The following is a 20,914-nucleotide window of genomic DNA, read 5'->3' as shown; positions in this document are numbered from 1 at the left end:
TTCTTGATAGCATAAAGAAGAAAATTTCAATAACCCTTCCCCCTACTTTCCAAGCTTCCTCTTGCAAACGTCTACGACAGTTCCTTCGGCGATTTTTTGGTAAAAGCTACTTTTAAGATTCATCCATGAGGGCTTGAATATATTTCTTTAAACAGAGTGATTTGAATTTGGACTTGGCTAAGCATCGAGAAAGAAGAAGCCCGGGTGCGTCCCGTTTGAAAGGGAGGAAGAAAAAGTTGGCGTCTAAGGGAAAGAGGCGAAAGAAGCTCGTGCTACCGGTTCACCGTCAAGAAGCAACAAAATGATGCAAAATACAATAGAAGAGCTTCATTTCGGTAGGTTGGTTTTGAGCGTTTTATGCATGTTAGCAGAGAGTCACAAAACTGTATTTAGCTCCGAAATGCCCCATGCACGGGAAAAAAAAGCCTGCAAGTGAACATACATTTGCGCATAATGGGGCAGTCAGAATGCTATTAGCTAGTGAGGGAAGTAGAACTTATAGTGGCATGCTGTTACCATTGGCTGCGGTTAGATCGCTGCTGCGATTTGTTGAACAAATGCGGCGTCGTTGATAACAGCATATCGTATATCACAACCTAAATTCCAGGTCTGCAATGTACTGCGAGCCGCCCGCCGAGTAATGCGCCATTCTTAAGCTTTCCAGTGTTCGATTTATTATTAGCTCCATGAATTGTAATATAAGCTCATGTCCGAAGAAATCGGACCTGATATCGACGAGAGCAGAATTCTGTTTTTGTTAGCCGATAGCGTGAGAACTCACGGCAGCACTTTCTTGCCACGGGTTCTTGCTTCGCTTATCTGGATTAATATCGACCAAGATGCGTTTCCATCTTATGTGATATGTCACTTCATGGCAAAAAATGTGGATTTTTTTCTTTGATTTAGGTAATTGTTGGGATAGTTGAAATTATAGCTTAGATCTGAACCATTATTCGTCGCACAGACTTCAGCGCAACTAACATATACCGACTTGTTTAATCAATAACGGAATCCATTGCGTGCTGCGTTGTCCCCTTTACCAGGAGAGATGCCAGAAGATATCATCGGAATACCTACCGACACGTAAGATGCACTGGCGCCAATCCTTCTTTGACGGCTTCATGTATACATATCTGCAGCTAGATCTCGTGAAGAAAATGCCGGCAGAGATGCGGGGAAGACGCAAGCGCTGACAACTAGCAACTATCAGCAATAGGTATATAGAGAGGAAAATAAAGGCGCTATAATGCAACCGCTTCCACGAAAGAAACACCCCATAAACACATTGGCTTTGAAGAAAGTTATTCCAGGGCGTTAGCACAAGTAGTTTTCTCTGCACCGAAAAGAGGCTTATAATATGCCGAAGAATTAAAGTGAAAACGGAAGACGCGATATGCTGAATAACTCCCAAGAGAAAATACCACCATAAGACGAGGGCATCACCTGGTCGGATGCCACTTGCTTACGTAAGATGTACTGGACAGTGCGGAAGGATGTTTAATGACCACGCTGGCGAGTGAACTTCATCCCTGAAAGCAGTGCGCCATTGTGAATTCGATTTTCCCTAACAATACTGTCCCTGCGCCTCCAGTCTTTAGGATGGCACCATAATCGCAAAGAATAAAGACGAGCTAACCCGCGATCTACACATGCTTTCGCCTTCAGCGAAAGCGCCAAAGAGGTTTGGTGTAGTTTATGGTCGTTTAACGACCCAAAGGGAATCAGGCTGTGAGGGACGCCATAGTGAAGGGCTCTGGAAATTTCGGCCACTTGTGGTTCTCTAACGTGCAGTGACATTGCACATTACACGGGCCTATAGAATTTCACCTCCGTGGAAGTTCGACTATCAGGGCCGGTCCACCAGTAACTACGCTAGCGAGGTTTTGATGGAATACGGAACAAAATAGCACAATCAATACGTGATGCAGCCATGACAAGAACCAGCACAAGCGCGAAATACAGAAGCATTAGCCACTGCTGGAAAACTTTCCGCCTTTATGAAGACAATACTAATCATAAATGTTTCACGTGACAGGCTGTCTTTGGTCTGCATCGCAATGTATTCGACCGCATTATTTTCAAAGGACAGTTTACAACAACTGCAGAAATAATCTCGTCTCCACAGAAATGCTTGGCAGCGGATTCAGTGTATCGGTTCACTGTAAAATTTCTTATAGCCCGCTGCAAAGGAAGCACGGTCATGCAGAAAAGTTTGCGGTATGCAGTTTTGAAAATAAAAATAAATTTTACGCTCAGGTAAAGCAGATCAATATTAGATATGCAAGGTGTTTCACATAAGACATTAAACAATTTTTAAAAATAGGCTTTTTGAGTTAGAAGAGTGCTTTTTTTCATCATAGCATTGTCCGTGGTGCAGTACAACAGAATACAGCTAAACGTGCAAAGTAGCAAGCTGGTTAACTAATATTAAAAGTTAACTTTTAACTATTATTATTAGGCTCCTTAATTACTGACAGGCGTGTAGCCCATTGTAATTAATGTCCATATTCGTTTTTAGAATCTCGCAAACATGGTTACCCTTTGGGGCTGTGGCGCAACAAACTTGGCTATTTCGACGAGTTACATGCGCTGGAGAGGTTGCATTGCCTGGAAGCTTCTCGAAAGCGCATGCATTTTGGCGCGATGTAGCCAAAATTTGTTGCGGCACAGCGCCGAAGGTAGCCGCATTTTAGAAATTCTTAACACAGATATGTATACCACTTATGGTAGGCTACACGCCTCTCAATAATTAAGGACCCTCACGGTAACAGTTAAAAGGAATATTAGTCAACCACCTGCTAGTTAGCACGTCTTAGCTGTAAAAAGCCTATTTAAAAAAACTGTTTTTGCAGTATTAAGTGAAACGCCCTGTATAATCGTCAGGAGATAAGCGTGCTCGATCCAATACAGAAGAATACCAGCTGACTTCTAAAGAGGGAACCCAGAAATAAATATTTTTTTGTTTGAACCCGCTGGCGGAAAGTCTTTGTCCATGACTGTACAGCTTCTCCGCTTTTTAATTATGTCGTACAACTATCAGTCGCGGGGAATTTAAGCGCCTTTTAACGGTGATAAACGGGGAAGTCACAGAATAATCGCTCAAGCGCGTAGCCTTCTCCAGTAGGACCGTCATCTGCTACACTTTTCCTTAAAGCCAATAGATAAGGCACTCGACAGTGATATTCGCTGGTTAATATTAAAATTCTGAGAGGATGAACATAAATACTCGTTTAGAAGCATTGAGACAGCAGTGAAGTATTGGTATGAAATGTGCTGCCGCATCGGGCTGAAACGTGCGCACGTAACTGTCGCTGACGGACAGTTGTGAAAGCAGGATGCCGCGAACATTACCTGGACAATCGGCTTCGTATTTCGCTGCCAAAACCGTCGCGTTCACACTCTGGCCACTCAGGGTACTCCCGAAAATTAGCTCTGACCAGGCCGTGTGCACTGTTACACTTGGCCAGTTGGCCCTGCAGTGGTGTTGCCGCTGGCAGAAACCAGGGTGGTGGGTGAACACAGCTAGAAGAGGAGGGAGAGAAGTTGGGATGCATTGTAATGTTTGCGCTGTTGCAGAACGTTAGGGACTGGGATATTGTTACCGTGAAATTCAAGGTAGAGCATCTTGGTCACCTTATTTTTACCTTTCTACCTGTCTTCTGAACCCTGCCCGATGTCCACGTTATGAGCAAGTGACGAACACTGAATTAAAAGCGTTAACGGAGAGGCTTTTAGTCCAGCGACAGCCTCCGTGCTCGTCCCCTCTTTGTCATCCTCGTCCTCTTGAGCTGTATGTATTTATAAGTAAACGCGCCAAAATGTTCCAGCGTCAGTATCAAGCTCCTTGATTCTTGATGAAGAGGGAAGTTCACAGAGAACGTTGTTGTATGTATAATATGCTCCGACGCAACTCCCCTGCTTACCGGCAAGCCTGTGTACGGCTGATAAAATCCACCGGCTCAGCAAACATATTTGTTCTGTTTTGCCTAGAGGCTATTTAATGGCCTCTATTTTGAGGTACGTTTGATATACTTGTGCAACAAATGTGCGAACATCTTGAGACGTGTATTTTCTGCGACGGCTCAAAAACTCTGTGCACTGAACCCAATATTTACTGACACATTAGAGCCAGTTCTTGGCGCAGTGTAATACATAGGTCTCAACGGTGACACAACTGAAGGTTTATCCAGAATACCACCGTTTACATAAACGAGGCCATCACCGAAAAAGAAAGAAAAGGTTCAAAATCTCATATAATCTTAGTATATAGGATATTGTTGCTGTAGGCTACAACTCGGCAGTTTTCAAACAGAGGATGGCAAGACCAACCTCGGCTATGAAATATAATACTCCAGGTGGTGTTGTTGACATTACTGCAGTGCTTCATAAGACTGTCATTGAGACTACGACTAGTGTGCGCAACGTAGATGCGTCCACAAAAGAAATAAAATAAATGACGAGGTTTTCTTTTCAGGCCACAAACTTGTTCTGATTATTCTTTTTGTGCAGTCAGGAACAGTTTTTACTGTTAACATATCACACCTCTTCATATGCCCTCTCCCATAATTTGACAAGGATTGGGAAGAACGCCGGAATTGATATATTTTTCTTCGACTCCTGGGTGATACCGTGCAGCATGTGCGCGCGTGTAAATGGTCCTAAAATAAGTTTAAAAGCTGCCCCAGCTGCACAATAAAGCATGAAAAGGTGTTTGTGGCCGGAAAAGAAAACCTTGTTTGCTCATTCCTTTTGTCAAGTGGCAAATGCTACGTTGGACGAACTGGTCTCAATGACAAGTTCGCCTCAATGACAGGCTCATGGGACACAGCAATAATGACTTCCAGGATAATGAAATTCACTACCATTACTGCTTTTGCCACCCTCAGTTCTTAAACGGTCGAGATTTAGAATACAACAAGGATATCCTAACAAGGGAGATTGTAGAGGCCTCTGAGATTACGAAGCTTAGCCCGAGGTGTGTTAGCAAGCTTGCCGTTACCATCTAAAGAAAAGAACACGAGCATTTGGTTTCTTTCAAGGATTGTTTTTTATTATGTTTTTCGGTGAATGCGAAATTGTTCTGCCTTGTTGTACGCTTGTTTTTTTTCGGTTGTTCCGGCGATGCCCGCGTTTACTTAATGCATAGCATTTTGAATAGGCCTTCAGTTCTAAGTAGCGCTGTGTCTCGTTTGTTCTCTCGTCCACGTGCTAGCACGCTTTTCGAGCTTAAACCTGTCAAATGAACTCGCCCATAATTTTGTGTTGCTGCTTATGAACCAATGCACGTGGTAACTCTTCTCTTTTTGACAAATGCGTAGTAGTAAAGAGTGAGAGATCAGCAGTTTGCTTAAGGCTGAACCCATGAACAGCAGTAGCGATAATCACCTTACGCAAAACAGTATTAACTGGCTGCTAGCGGCGTTTGTGTGATATCGGGAAGCTTGGATTTATGTTTTCAATATATTATATGCGAAACTGCTTCGAAGACTGGCAACAGTGGGCCTGCAGCTTCGGTTCGCCACATTGGTTCCATTTAACTGCTCTGTGAGAACTTTCAGGCTGCCTACCGGGAACACGGAAGCGCGTAAGTTCTCATATTTCTGACTACGCCGCGTAGAAGTTGCAGGCGTGCTAGTCCATGCGCGTCAACACTTCTGCTGCGCGTGGTTGCTCGGTGGCGGCGTATGTCTCTTCAACAAACAAGACAGAATGTGCGGTTTTACTGAATGCTGTGATGCCGATATTGTTATCGGCACGGAAGCTTCATTATCAGACAGTTTTAGTTTCACGTACGTAAAGGATTTACGTACGCAAACGTGAGAAGTCTACGTAGCCTGTACGCAGGTCGTTTGAAATCCTTATAGTTACACGTACGCGACGCAGGCCGCGCGTTACTCCTAGCGCCATCTACTAAGAAACACAGACACTGGTTGTAGCCTAAATCATCCAAGACAAGTCTTTAAGCCAAGCCATTCGGTCTGTTCTCTCGCGAGACCGTTGCTATGACGACGACCAACGCTACTTCGTCAGGCTTAACAGCTGAAAAATCGCCCTTCTGTCTGAAAAACAAAAGGTATTTGTCATTTGATACCTTATGCGAGGGTAAGAATGGGCAAATCGAAGGCGACTACAACAGTTTAGAACAATATATCGCGTCGAGGGATTAGCGACGAAGTTGTTATCGCTGTGAAGCGGCGGGCAGGGCGCCGCCATGTTTGTCAACGCTACGTACGCAAGCAAAGCAAAGACCGCAACGTAAAAATCCGAATCTCACGTACGTACGTGAGACTCGCGCATACCCTTTGCGTTCTGCGCATGTGTACTGGCCACCCGTAAGAGGTCTACGTACGTGAAGCATCTACGTACGTGAAACTAAAACTCTCTATCATTTCTATTTTAATTTCATGTATTTTCTTACTTTTGCCATGCAGAGTCAAACACTGTCTGAACCCATAACCAGAGGCTAGTGTGAGGTTTAAAAACAATAACACATTTAGGCACAGAGACAGCTCTTGTGCGAAAGGAATAGTGCAATATTACCAGCAAAAAGATAAAAACACAACATGAAGTTTGGGTGACATACATTAGTTTGCATGTTTTAGTACAGTTAATAAAAACTAACCAAAGCAACACAGCACAACAGATACACGCCGAAAACAACTATCACATTTGCCAAATAAATGCTATGAAATATGTTTTCAATGTTTAACAGGTTTTATAAGACTGTTCTATCTCCAGTACTAAACCATTCCAAATCTTGGTTCCTGCAAATTCTACCAACCGTTCACTGTAAGCATTATTACTCGGTGGCAGATTAAAATTACCGTATGTGAAGTTTCTTGAAAGTCGAGACGAAGAGCGAAACAAAGAAGCATTGAAAGGATGACTATATTTTACTCTGTTATTTATACAGATTGCTGCATTTAATGAGTGCTAAAAATCGAAAGGAAGGATATTCAATGAATGAAACAGTCACCTACTTGGCTTGTTTTGTTTTCTGTGTGTTATAATTGGAACCAACAGATGGGATGAAGGTAAGAGTTCTATGTCAGACTCCATGCTTGTACACAGTATGTTAAATCAGTCTTAATAAGGGAAAAATAAAGGGTACGCAGGATATGTCTGTGAAAACAATCTCGTGCCTGCAGCAAGGCATAACAGCCAGAAGCGTGTTTGGGACATAGAGCGCCAATCTGGTTTTTCCTGTGCGCATGTTAATCTAGAATGACGCCAAGATATGGAAGTGAGTTCGTCCGTTCAAGCGGGAGACCGTTAATAATGTTCATTTGCTTGTTGTCAATGGCTTTTACTCATGAGCTGTACACTATGTATTTGGTTTTGCTGGAATTAATTGTTAGCTTCTTTATAAGAAAACCAGCTTGAAAGTTTTTCGAATTCAGCGTTTGCTTTGAGTTCTAAATCCTCATGGCTGTCAGCTGTAATTATGCAGTGTCATCCGCACACATTAAAATTTCAGAGGAACTTAGCACTAGCGGGAAGTCATTGAGGTATAATAAGAATAGCATGGGCCCTAAAACGGATCTTTGCGGATCCCCGCTCTGTGCATATTGTAATGATGATGTGTTATTATCTATAACAATAGATTGTTTGCGGCATTTGATAAATTTGAAAGTAAGTGGTAGAATTCAGCACGGAATCCATAGTGACTTAATCGTTTGAAAAGAATAGGGTGACCCTCCGTAACAAATGCTTTTTTAAATCAATTAAATACGTCAGTGGCCAGTTGTTTTGCATGTAATGCTGCATTGACTCAGCCAGAATTAAGAGAGTGAATGCCGTTGAATGGTTTTTTCGAAATCCATGTTGTTGCCGACAGAGGACGTGAAACTTGTCTTAAAATTTGGGGATGTGGTTGTATAGGATCTTTTCGCAAACATTGTTGACAACACTTAAGACAGAAATAGATCTGTAGCTGGACGGGTCGAACCTGTTTCCATCTTTATAGACGGGGACCATTTTGACAATATTCAATGCGGAGGGATACGTCGCACATTGCTAGGAATCATTAATACTTTTCATAGGATGGGTACCAAGATGTCAATGTTCTCCTTAATTATGAGTGGGAAGATTCCATCAATTCCAGGAGATTTATTGCGTGGTAGGTTAAGAATAATGGATGGAATTTCATGGAGTTCGACTTCAAAGATTCCAAACGTGTTAAAGGCTGGATTGGAAAACTTACTTCATTCGGTGATGCGGGAAATTGGACAGCTAATGTCTGGCCAGTACTGGTGAAAAAGAGTTAAAGGTTTCTTTGGTATTATGATCAATTCTCTCCGAGAGAACATGGCACAATCTGGGTCTGCAAGCGACTTCATTTATTATTTTCCAGATTTTCTGGATGCGTGTTCTACAAGGTTCATAAACTATGCTTTTTTGCGAGTTCTCATCGTTGAGACTGACTTATTGCGCATCACTTTAAATTGATTTAAATAATAAACACTGCATTTGTGTTGCTTCCACTTGCAGTACCATGATTCCTTTTCCTTTAGAATGCTGAGGATTGGTTTAGTCATCCACGGGCACAGTGGCGCCTCATAAGATCGTAGGGTAAATTTCTGGCTGCAGATTGTAACTTCCTGAGCAAGCATATCTATTAGGTTTTGGAAGTACATATCGACATCGTCATGGTAAATGACATCAGGATCGACTGATAGTAGTTTTGGTTGTCTCCTGATATTATGAACGAGCTCTCGCTATCAAGCTGTTTAGCGATATTTAGAAAAAATCGGTCGGTTTTTTTAGGTGACGGTTTTATAATTGCCATCAAAAATTGCTTTCAAGCTCAAATTGAAGGCATTGGTTCCGACTTGCACATTGTATGGATTACACTGCACTTATCGACCACTGTCACTTGTGCTATCGGTGTGTGTTACCGTCCGCCAGATGCCCGATATCAGTTTGTTGATGACCTAAGCGAGTCACTCAGCTTCTTACAAACCAAGTACTCGACGCCGCCGATAATCTTAGCTCGTGATTTAAACAATTAGAAAATAGACTGGGGGACGCGCACACACACTGGTGGCACAAGGCAGCTTGAACGCATATAATTTCTTGACCTGCTTTTTTGTTTAATTGGACTCAGGTTGTATCTTCTCCCATAAGTGAGCATCCTTTCTCATTTCTCGTACTGACAACCGAACCAAAAAATATGCAAGTAAACGTGTCAGAGTGAATTAGCGATCACAGTGTTTTGCAGTGTGGGTAGGCCTTAGAAATTCAAAACCCCGATTTGCAAGTTACGGCTATGTACGATTATACACGAGCAAATGTGACCTCTTCTTGTGTGAACTTTCATCATTTTCTGAATAATTCCAAAGCACTATCTTCTACCTTGACAGGGCGGATAGATCACGGCAAGTTGATTGAATTAAAAGATAGATATATTCAAAAAGTCACCATCACCTCATGAACGAAAATAAATGGTTCACAAGCCGTGTAAAAAGATGCATAAAAAAGAAGCGCATATACTCTAAAGCAAAACTGTCAGCCTCGGATAGTGACTGGCAGCTCTATAGGGATCAAGCTAGAGTTTGCGCGAGAGAAACTGAAGCAGAAAAAGACAAATTTCTTAACCATCGCATATGATCCCTATTTAGAAACAATCCGAATAAGTTTTAGAGGTTAGTAAATTTCAAGCCCTTTGCAACAAATTTAATACTAAGTGTTATGGGCGGCGAGCTCCTGTCGACATCGCAGACAGCTACAGAGTTCAACTGGATTTTAGCTCTGTAGCACTGAGGAGATGCCAATCACTCCTGACCTGAAACCCTGTTCTATTAGTTCTCTCATGAATAATTTAATCATCACTCATGGAGGGATAGAAAACGCCATTGGCTGACTGCAGAGTAATTTGTCTCCTGGTCCTGACGGTATATGCCTAAACTGCCCAAGTTAACAAAAGCGGTTCAATTCATATTTTTTCTGCCTTGTTTCAGGAATCACTTGACACTGGGTGCGTACCTGACTCGTGGAAACTTGCTAGTGTTACCCCTACATTAAACAAGGCGACCCATCCGTACTATCGAATTAAGACCCATCTCCTGAGCAAGCATATCTATTAGGTTGTTGTTGTTGTTGTTGACCTCACACAATTTTGGAAGTACATATCGACATCGTCATGGTAAATGACATCAGCATCGACTGATAGTAGTTTTGGTTGTCTCCTGATATAAGGAAGAAGAAGACCTAGTGGGTGGCTACGTGTCTGCTTCTAGGTCTGTGTTTTCGCTTTTCGTTGTCTTCTCGCGTGTGGCGTGGGTCGGACAGTGCCCTCCGTGAGACCGAATGCTGACGACGCCCCTGCGGAGAAATTCCCGGCACGGTGGGCGCATTCTCAAGTCAGAAAACCCAACCGGAACCCTCAGGGGCAAGCTAGGCTTAGCTCGGCGCTGCCGAGCGAGGCCGCGCTACGCGTCTGCATGGATTCTGCATTGTCGACGACAGCTACGCGGATGCCCGCTGTGTTGCCACCTGACTCAGCCTCCACGTCCACGCAATCGTCAGCGCCTCTGGGCCTCAGCCTGCGCCGTCTTCCGATGCTACGACTTTGGCCTGTGACATGGACTGCTCTACCGCCTCCGTGCCCGTGGCACTCCCTCAAGAAACTGTGCCCGTCGCGCCAGTTCAGTATTCCCACCAAGGGCCGTCACCAGCGTCTGAGCCTCCTCCACAGATGCCTCCCGTGAGTCAAGGCTCTCTTCCGCCTGCTTCGAACTCGTTCCGCGTTACCATCAAGCCTACATTGCGCTTTGATATGACTTCCATTCCTGCCCAGAATATTCAAGCCACAATTGACCACGCTCTTGGCTCTTCGAACTACTGCGGGTTTGTCGTCCATCGCCCATCGAACACCGTCAAGGTAAATTTGTCATCCTTGATGGACGCCCAGAAACTTTGCGCAGTTACGCGGATCCCCCTGGATGACAGCAAGCATGTCCCGTTGCAAATATATTTTGCATCTGGTCCTGACACGCTCCGCTGCATGGTTTATCATGTCGACAGCACGAGCCCTCCCGAGGAGGTGCGCGCAAATCTTCGCTGCTCAACTCATGTTGTACTGCAAGCACGGCCTATTGGTCGCCGGGGCTCATACCTGCTCATTCTGCAAGGCCCGTTGACTCTCCCGAAGTACCTTACCTACTACGGTGCGATCGTCAAACCACAGCCCTTCCGACCTCGTCGTATTTTTTGTTATCACTGCCACAAAGAAGGACATATGCAAAATACCTAGGGTAAGGAATCACCTAGGGTAAGCACTGGCCCACAATCAGGTGCCAACCACCTGTTAGCCGTGACTACCCCGACAGTGGATAAGATATTAGCGCTGATGAAGCAGGTGACATCCCTCATCGTGGAAGCTCTTCGGCCTCGTCATGGATAGCGCATCATCATCGGTGGTGGTGCAGTGGAACTGTCGAGGATTCGCTAATGAGGCCTCTGAAGTGAACATCCGCCTTTGCGACGGAAAGCTGAGGGCATGGGCGTTCCTACTGCAAGAGCATAATGCACTCCCACGCCTTTCAGGTTTCTGCGCATACCATTCACCCTCTATCCCTGATCGCCGTTACACCGCCTCCTCCCTCAGTCCAGGTAAATCTGCAATTTATATTCACAGTTCAGTTCCGCACACACCGCTCGACCTTTCACGGTGGTGCAACACACGTCAAGAGGTTGTCGCCCTTCTCGTAAAACCTGCACGCACACCCCTTATTCTAGTTTCTTTTTATAGTCGTCCTGGCTCCGCATCTCCCAATCCGGGATGAGTTCGTTTTCTACGTTCTACCAACTCGGGTATCCCTATTCTAGTTGGTGGTGACTTCAACGGCGCACACACTGCGTGGGGTTACCCATCGGATTCCTCAAGGGGTGCACACATCCAAGGGAGCTTTTCGGATCATTCCTTTCAACTTTTAAACCACCCGAATACTTCTACCCGCCCACGAGGTTGCCCGTATTCACCTGATTTGACTTGGTGGTTAGGCCCTGGTAACCCTCGTTGGGCTGTTGATTCTGATACTTGGGGTAGCGATCACAGCCCTATTTTTATCTCCCTACGCGTCTGCGGAAAATACGCCGCACTGTACGGATAACATCATGGGACTCTGTACGCGCAGACAATCATTTATCTACATTCAAGCCCTCTTCAGCATTGTCTACTCTCTCTGCTGTTCTCGCTACTCACACTATTACCACTACTGTAAATGAAGACGACCCAAACCCGGACATACATCTCTTGAATCTGTGGGCTCTACGTCGCCAGACGGATCTTTGCGCTACTCATCACCCCGATGACCCATCGGCTCTTCCTACTCTTCACCGCGCTACCGCACGGGCGCGGCGCTATGCAAAGCGGCTAGGCAGGCAACGCTGGACTGCATGGTGTGCCCGCCTGTCCTATACGCAGGGCAATCGACATCTTTGGAGAGTGTTTCACGCCATGGAACGTCCTTCTCAGGTTGCAGATTACACAGAGAGCATTCGCCTTGCGCTAAATGTGGATGAGGACACATTTGCACAACAAGCGGCCCGTCAATTTTTTCCAAACCATGACTGGACCGCTACGTCTCCACCTGACTTATCGGTTGCAGAGCCCTCCGATGGGATTACTTCTGACCTCACCATGGCAGAGCTGCTGGCATCCATTGAACGTTTAAAAACTACTACTACTCCCGGGCACGACGGCATACCTAACTCCTTATTCCGTAACTTGGAAGGGAGGGCTTTGCTAACCCTACTAGATATTTTTAACGAAGTGTGGCTTTCTGGCGTCATGCCGGGAGACTGAAAGCATTCTATTGTGGTTCCAATACCCAAGTCAGGTCAGCCTCCAGTATCTCTCTCGGCCCTTCGTCCAATTTCCCTTACGCCTACCATTTGCAAGCTTTAAGAAAACATTCTAGCCGCACGCTTGTCGTGGTGGCTGCAATCCCATGATTGTTACCCAGATTCCCAAATTGGTTTCCGCAAACAAATTGGAACGGATGACGGCCTTGCTACTTTGGCTGCTGACGTGCTTGACCATTCTCCGCAGAGTCACCTTATACGAACCGTAATCGCTACAGACATAACAAAGGCATATGATAACATCCTTCACTCTGCCATTCTTGCCTCACTTCAAACTCTTGGTCTCCCTCATCGGTTCCTCCTCTCTATTCACGCCTTTTTAGCAAATCGATCCTTCAGTGTGCGTGTCCACGGGAAGCCCTTTGGTAACTTCACTTCCAATAGAGGAGTGCCGCAGGGCTCCGTTCTCGCCCCCACATTATTTAATGTGGCTTTAATTCCTCTTGTTCGAGCCCTAGAGCCGATCCCTTCTATCCGGGTGCTTGCGTATGCCGATGATATACCCTTGTGGTGCTGTCATCCAGATGCGTCTATTCATCAGTCGGTCCTTCAACACGCGCTGGATGTATTGACATCTCGCCTCCCACCTCTGGGTCTAACACTCTCTCCTACTAAATTATGTTTCATTCGAATTGGAAATAAAGCCGGCTTACGGAAAGCTCCCCATTTAAATTTTGCGGTAAATAATTCTCTGATTCCTCAGGTAAAAACTTGGTATTCTTGGTCTTCTCCTCCATACATCTGGGACTTCCACCCCGTGGCTGACAGCCACCCGTAAATCGGCTCACGCTACTCTAGGTCTGATTCGTCGCATAGCTATGCGATCTGGTGGCGCACGTGCTCATGCGGCCCGCCAGCTTGTGCGCTCTATCCTTCAGCCACGGATAGTATATCAGGCACAATTTCAACGTCTCACCCGCAGACAGTGGGATTCTCTTGAAGCTATCAATCGTGAGGCTATGCGCGTCATAACATATCTGCCTCGTTTAACACCCATACTAGTGCTACAGGAGTTCGCCCAACTTAATACACTCAGTGAAATCATCGACCAACGGGTGGCAAATAGAGCTCGAAAACAGTCTCTCAAACTTCATCGTTTAAAGACACTTCCACCGTGGTCCTATTGCCAGCTCACTGACAATCGCCCCACTGTTTCCCCGTCGGTATCAGCAGCGTATCTGCCTGAAGGGTGCATATTATACACGGATGCATCACATTCGGCAGAGAGGGGTGTTACTGCTGTGTATAGTCCATCTCATCCGCATCTCAACTCTCGCGCGACGTATACTGCGGATACGTGCACTCCCCTGGCATTGGAACTTCAAGCCATTTATAATGCCATTGCTTCCCTTCCGCTCGTTCCAACATTCAATACAGTTCATAGTTACACCGACTCCCGCGCCGCCCTTCAACAGCTTAAGGCTGTTCGACGAATGTTCCAGATTTCACAATCTATTCATGTGCTCTGCGCAAAGTATCCATGTCCTGAGCGCATACACTGGATTCGCGGCCATGCCCAGGATCCACATAACATTCAAGCGGATGCTATGACTCATCTTCATACATTCGACGATCCGCCACCTTCCCCTCTTCCCCCAGATCCGTTCCTGTCCCATGTTTCCGATTCCGAAGTTCTGCGCCAGCGAACACGCGCTCTCATTCCTCCGTGTTCGCACCCTCTCCCCCGTAGTCTTACTCGGCAGGAGGAGGTATCCGTGCGCAGGATTCGGGCAGGGGCGGCTCTGACACCATCTGTCCGTCATCGGTGGCGTGCCAAAGATCTGCCAGTACCTGACAGGTGCCCTCACTGTAGCGCTGCACCGGACATTTGTGATGTGCGGCACTTGTTGTGGACGTGCCCAGCGACGGCTGCTATCAGAAAACGGCTCCTCAGGGAGGTGGGCCTGCGGTGGAACCGCGAAAGTAACTACGTGAAGTGGACTATGGACAACCGTTTCATTAACAACCTCTGCGACTACCTCAGCGCAACGGTTCTTCACTCCTTCTTTTAACTTTCAATCCCGTGCATTCCTTCCCCCCTTTCCTTTTTCAACTTATGCCTCATGGCACACTTCTCGAATAAAAAAAAAAAGACCCATCTCCTTAACTGGTTTCCCTTGCAACTTACTTGAACCTATATAATCTGCTATAATGAAGTAGGTAACCAAGCACAGCTCTTGTTTTTTCCCCAAGTCAACATGGCTTTCTACGTGGTCATTCCTCTGAGACACAGTTGTTAGATTTTCGGTAGAAACAGCTCGAATGGACGAAGGACCGAGAACGAGGGAACACACAGACAAGCGCTTACTCGCAACTACATTTTTATTCAGAAAAAAACATATCTATAACATATTTAAACTAACACATTGTAGTTATAAATATGTTTTTCTGAATAAAAATGTAGTTGCGAGCCAGCGCTTTTCTGTGTTTCCTCGTTCTGGGTCCTTCGCCGTTCGCACTGTTTCTGTCCAAAATGAATACATACCCATTCGCCCAACTGTCTAATTCGACTACATTTGTTGGAACTAATCACCGACCTTTATTATGTCGTCTCTGCTTTGTTACAAATTGATGTTGCATTTATTGACTTCGCTAAAGCATTTTATTTGATACCCCCGACTACTTTATTATTCAAACTGATCAGTCTCAGGATTAACAAGAATATAATCATTTGGATTACTCGCTTTCTTGCTGACCGTTATGAATGTTCTTGCAAATAGGCGTTGTTCTTCCCTAAGTTTAATAAATCCGGCGTGCCGCAAGGCTCAGTACTTGGACCGATTCTGTTTTCGATCTACATTAATGACATGAATAACATCCTTACTTCTACTGCTAGAACATTCGCTGACGACGGTGCTATATATAGACAGATTACCAACACTGAGGATTCTAACTTCTTGCAGGTGGACGTGAATATAATGGCGTTTTTTTTTGTGAACATCATTGTTACTTCATGAATAGTATACTGAGGGAAAATGTTTTTCCACTTAAATACCGAGGCGTTTATCTTTCTTCTGATTTAACATGGAACAACCACATCGATGCAATTGTTAGCAAATCATCTAATGCACTTTGTTTCATCAGGCATCACCAAGCAAACCCTGCCACTAAATGTTTAGCATACACGACTCTCGTTCGTTCGAAAATAGAATACGCATCTTGAATTTGTAATCCGCGTCAAATGTACTTTATTAACAAGCCAGAGTCGGTTCAGAATAAAGCAGCTAGATTTAAATCGAGAAACTATTCATGTTATTCGAGCATTATTATCATCAGAACATCAATAAACTTAATATCATTTGAAAGGCCAAGGTGACAAGCGCTATTATCTCATTTTCGCAGATTGTACCACAGTCCGTCCACATTTTCTGCATGCTATATCAGCATCTTTTCGCGCTTGGATCAATCCTTTAAACTTAGACCCATACCAACCACCTCATGCATTCACCATTATTTCCCACAATCCATCACTGGAACAAGTTACCAGCAGATACCGTTTCAACATTGAACTATGAAGCCCTTGCTCAGAAACTGACGTGTTGTTTTAACGTAAATTATCAAGGAAGAGTGTTCATTTGTTCGCAGGTTCAATTTTGCATTTTTGCTGCTTGTATTCGCCAGTTTTTGTGCATTTATTTCAGTGTGCTTGTGTATTATGTACCATATTTTTATGTTTAGAGTAGATATTTGCTTGCTATGTAAGCGGGCAACCCCCCTTTGTAATAGGCGAAAAAGACCTTCAGTGTATGTGAATAAAAAAAATTTCGCTAGCAGAGTTTCAAAAACCATGCTGAGCGTGTTCGCTGCTGGTACTGCTTCCTTCTGGTCTGCTTACGTCTGACCGACTATAGGCATCTGCAGGCCGAATTAACACAAGGCCTCTCATTTCGGAGACAGACCTGTGCGCAGTTTGAAAACAACTCTACCTGTAAAAAACTATCAGAAAGAGCGCGACAAGAAAAAAAGCAAACGAGAACAACGGAAAGGCACACTTTTGGAAGACAGCCGCCTGTCTGGTCCATAAAGTGGCTTTCCGACTTTCACGTTGTTTTTTTTTTGTCGCGCTGCTCTTTCTGATAGTTAAGCGTGAACCAACTAGCCCAAACCAGAACTTCAATCACTTGTAATGCTTTGCACAAAATCGCGGCAGAAAACAAAACTTGCGAAAGTGTAGGCGCAGTTTAACTTGATACCACACATTGCCATTGGTGTTCTTATAACGCTGGCCCATCGTAAGAATATTAGTAAACGTAAAGCTGAAACGTCCGTTCAACTCGCAAACAACTTATACAGCCTTCGCGCAGAGCGCGCAGATGGAAAAAAAAGTGCGTCGGTATAGTGTAGCCCCTGCACGAAGCACGGCCGTATTTTTACACTTCTTTACGCAACGCCGGGCAGGGGTATTGTTTTTGGACAGAGCAGCTAACATGATAGACCTAGTTATCGGCGCGCGCAAGGGAGGGCACTGTGCATATCCTTGGTTGATATACAAATGTTTCGGGAAGAATTCGTGCTGTTGTTTTTAAAGCAATGCTGCACGAATACTGCACCACGCAGTTGCTGCGGCGCTTGTTATCAGGGGCCTTCAGTTCCACCAAGAAAATGTTTACGGCCGGTACCGTTGTGTCAGCTTAGGGGCTCCTACGGGAAGGGAGACTGGAGCGGCATAATTAGGGCGATTTTTCGTTTCGTGGTGCGGTCACAGGAGCGTGGAATTAACAACGTGAGGCTTTCCAACACCACTTGGCTGCGGGGTAGCATCTTGGTGCCACTCAGGTGCTTGCTGCAGCGCATTCCCGCACACACTTCTTTCTGGGTGCGGTATACTTTGCCAGCTGAAGCATCGCAGGTATCTTGCATTGTAGATTTGGTGCGCAAAAATCACTTCGTAATATTGTCGCCAGGTGTCCCCGGGAGGCGCCTTGAGGACAAAGAAGTGAGAGACGCGCGTGCTCAAGCAGCTGGGACACTGCTTCACTGCTTGCGGCCTGTGCCTAGCCCTTTTGGTTCCGCAACCTATTTGTGAAAATATCATGTAGGGCACGGCGGTGCACGAGGTGCATCATATGGGCAGCTCTAAAAGAGACCGAGGGGCGTCACGTCGCCACTAGAAGGAGCTGGGTGTTAATGTGAGGCGCTTACTTCAAGCGATTCTGCGCTGTTCGCAAGGAGAGGTTTAATGCCTTGAGCCCGCAATCGCTGCTAGATTTGTCTTTTGATTCAAGGACATCACCGGGCTTACCGCAATCGTATAAAATCTGAAGTGGCGCAGGCAGTCTCACTGGGCATGGATGGCCATCGGAAATGAATCATAATACCCGAGGAAAGCAGGAAAGTTGCCCCGGAGAATTTTCATTGAATAATTCTTAAAATATAACTGTTGTGCAGCCTGAGGCAATGCTCGACTCTCTTTTAGTTATACAGGACAAACATCTAAGAATCAGCGGCGGCGCCCCTGATTGACTGAGCTGAGGCAGCGCTCAGTATAGACCCACCGAATTTAACTACGAAGCTAATGGCCAACCCCTGCGCAGAAGCAAGCCTCCAGGCTTCACAGAGTCGAGCTTCACGACCAAAAAGGAGGACAACGATACGCGGGACAAGTTGCTCTGCATGTTCATCTGCTGCCTGGTGCTCCTGCTGCCACTTCTCTACTGCGTGGTCTGGCTCGCCAACTACGGTTCGTTATCGCATTTCAGTGCTGCCCTATACAAGTGGTACTGTTAAGAAGAGATCCGTTGGAGACGGTGCAATATAGTCGCAGATTACAGCCTCTGAGAGAACGCTTGAGACACGGCCTACAAGCCCATGGTCCGTTTCATATGCATGCGAAAGCTGTGAGAAGATCTACCGCGTTAGCAGACATCACTGAGCGATTTTGTGCTGCCACTTTCTCAACGCAACGCATAATCAGTCAGTGACGCTCAAGGCTGCTTAGTGCTTGTAGCAGTGCGATGATTGCGAGACTGAGCCTGACATTAAAGCTAGAGAAAACGTAGGTGTTATTAAAGCTTTTCTCGCTTAAAAAGCATGTACGCTACTTGTTCTTTTTATCGTTTACGGCAACTGCATTTCCGCGGTTTAAAGATTATGCAGCTGCGCTGAATGGCAATGCTATACAGGAAAAAGTAGGGAGGACTAATTTTGGTCAGAGGGTATTACGAGGCTCATAAATAATCCCCTATCGCTCGTAAAACCGCAAACCGGGAGACGGTTACCTTGCGGTAAAAAAAATACAATAGTATAATTAATGACACTAAAATTCATACAATATGCTCCGTTTCTCTCGAAATAATTATCGAATGCCCCGCCGCGGTGCCTCAGTGGTTAGGGCGCTTGACTACTGATCCGGAGTTCCCGGGTTCGAACCCGACCGCGGCGGCTGCGTTTTTATGGAGGAAAAACGCTAAGGCGCCCGTGTGCTGTGCGATGTCAGTGCACGTTAAAGATCCCCAGGTGGTCGAAATTATTCCGGAGACCTCCACTACGGCACCTATTCTTCCTTTCTTCTTTCACTCCCTCCTTTATCCCTTCCCTTACGGCGCGGTTCAGGTGTCCAAAGATATATGAGACAGATACTGCGCCATTTCCTTTCCCCAAAAAACCAATTATTATTATTATTATTATTAATGTTAGACCACGCGTTTCTGCAAATTCTCGAGAGATCCCGTGCGAACAAAAAACTTCTTCCGGAACTGCCTTCAGTTTTTAGAAAACATACTCATGTGATGGCTAATGCAATAAGATCGAATACTTTTACTAAAATAGTGCAGGCAGTTCGAACTGTGCGCCGTACGTACAGAAGCCACGTAGGTGCATGCGCACTTTGCATGCGCAGTAAAGTTCCTCCCCACGTAGAACACTGCGCTACAGTTTTGTGCCGAAAAAACACTTTCTCCGCTACAGCGCTTTGGAGAAAAAATATTTTTGGTTACATACATAGCGACATCAGGTTCTTCGCTACCACGAACTGTTCATTGGGCTTCGCCACCAGGCTGTGCTGATTAAGATGCAATAAGTAAGATTTACATGTGCAGGGACTCCGGAACTTTTGTAGCGTAAGCTACACTGGCCGAGTTTCGCGTGCATGCTGGAGAGCCGTGCTGCGAATGCGCGAGCAGCAGTGACGTCACAAAGGTGAATACAAAAAGCCCTCTGTCGAAGCTCGGAATCGAGCCAGGGCCTTTTGTGATTGAGGCGGGAACGCTACCACTCCGCCACGACGGCTCGATGTTTAACCGTGAATAAAGGCGCAAAATAAATAAGCGCAAGGTATCCGACATAAGGTAGTTAATATGGAGAGAATCGAGCATGCTCTAAAGAACGGAGGTAGTCTAAAAGCGGTGAAGAGGAAACTAGGCATAGGGAAAAACCAGATGCATGCGTTAAGAGACAAGGAGGGCAATGTCATTAGCAATATGGATAAGATAGTTATAGTAGCCGAAGAGTTGTACACAAATCTATACACTAACCAATGTAATCAGTGAGTTAATGAGAGAGACAGTAGTGCATAGCAATGCGTCATGCCGCCAGTAACGAAAGAGGAAGTAAAAAAAGCCTTAGGAGCAATGCAAAGAAGAAAAACAGCTGGTGAAGATCAGGAAACAGCAGATCTGCTGAAGGACGGAGAGGAAACTGCTAGAAAAACTAGCCACCCTGTATACGCAATGCCTTATGACCTCGGCCGTACCAGAAGCTTGGAAGAACGCAAATATAATCTTAATTCATAAGAAAGGAGACGCCAAGGACTTGAAAAATATCAGCTTACTGTCTGTTGCCTACAAGGTATTTACTAAGGTGAACGCTAATAGAGTCAGGGCAACCTTAGACTTTAATCAACCAAATGATCAGGCAAGCTTTCGTAAAGGATATTCCACAATAGATCATATTCGCACTATCAGTCAGATGATAGAGAAATGTGCAGAATATAACCAACCCCTGTATTTAGCCTTCATTGATTATGAGAAAGCATTTCACTCAGTGGAAACCTCAGCAGTCATACAGGCATTGCGGAATTAGGGTGTAGATGAGCATTATGTCAAAATAC

General features: G+C 45.3%; 1 protein-coding gene across 1 annotated transcript in view; it reads left to right on the top strand.

The window, feature by feature from the left end:
- Positions 1 to 261: 261 nt before the first annotated feature.
- LOC144123748 (uncharacterized) overlaps positions 262 to 20,914 on the top strand; it is a 117,819-nt gene continuing 97,166 nt past the window's right edge. Inside the window, exons 1-3 of the mRNA XM_077656514.1 lie at positions 262 to 335; positions 1,044 to 1,083; positions 18,402 to 18,547. Coding sequence (XP_077512640.1) covers positions 302 to 335; positions 1,044 to 1,083; positions 18,402 to 18,547 — 220 coding nt within the window. The 5' untranslated portion in view covers positions 262 to 301. The remainder of the gene's footprint in view (positions 336 to 1,043; positions 1,084 to 18,401; positions 18,548 to 20,914) is intronic.

The sequence above is a fragment of the Amblyomma americanum genome, chromosome 3 (genome assembly GCF_052857255.1).
Source record: "Amblyomma americanum isolate KBUSLIRL-KWMA chromosome 3, ASM5285725v1, whole genome shotgun sequence".
NCBI lineage: Eukaryota > Metazoa > Arthropoda > Arachnida > Ixodida > Ixodidae > Amblyomma > Amblyomma americanum.
Note: the sequence above shows the minus strand (reverse complement) of the source record. Positions and strands in the feature narration are given on the sequence as shown.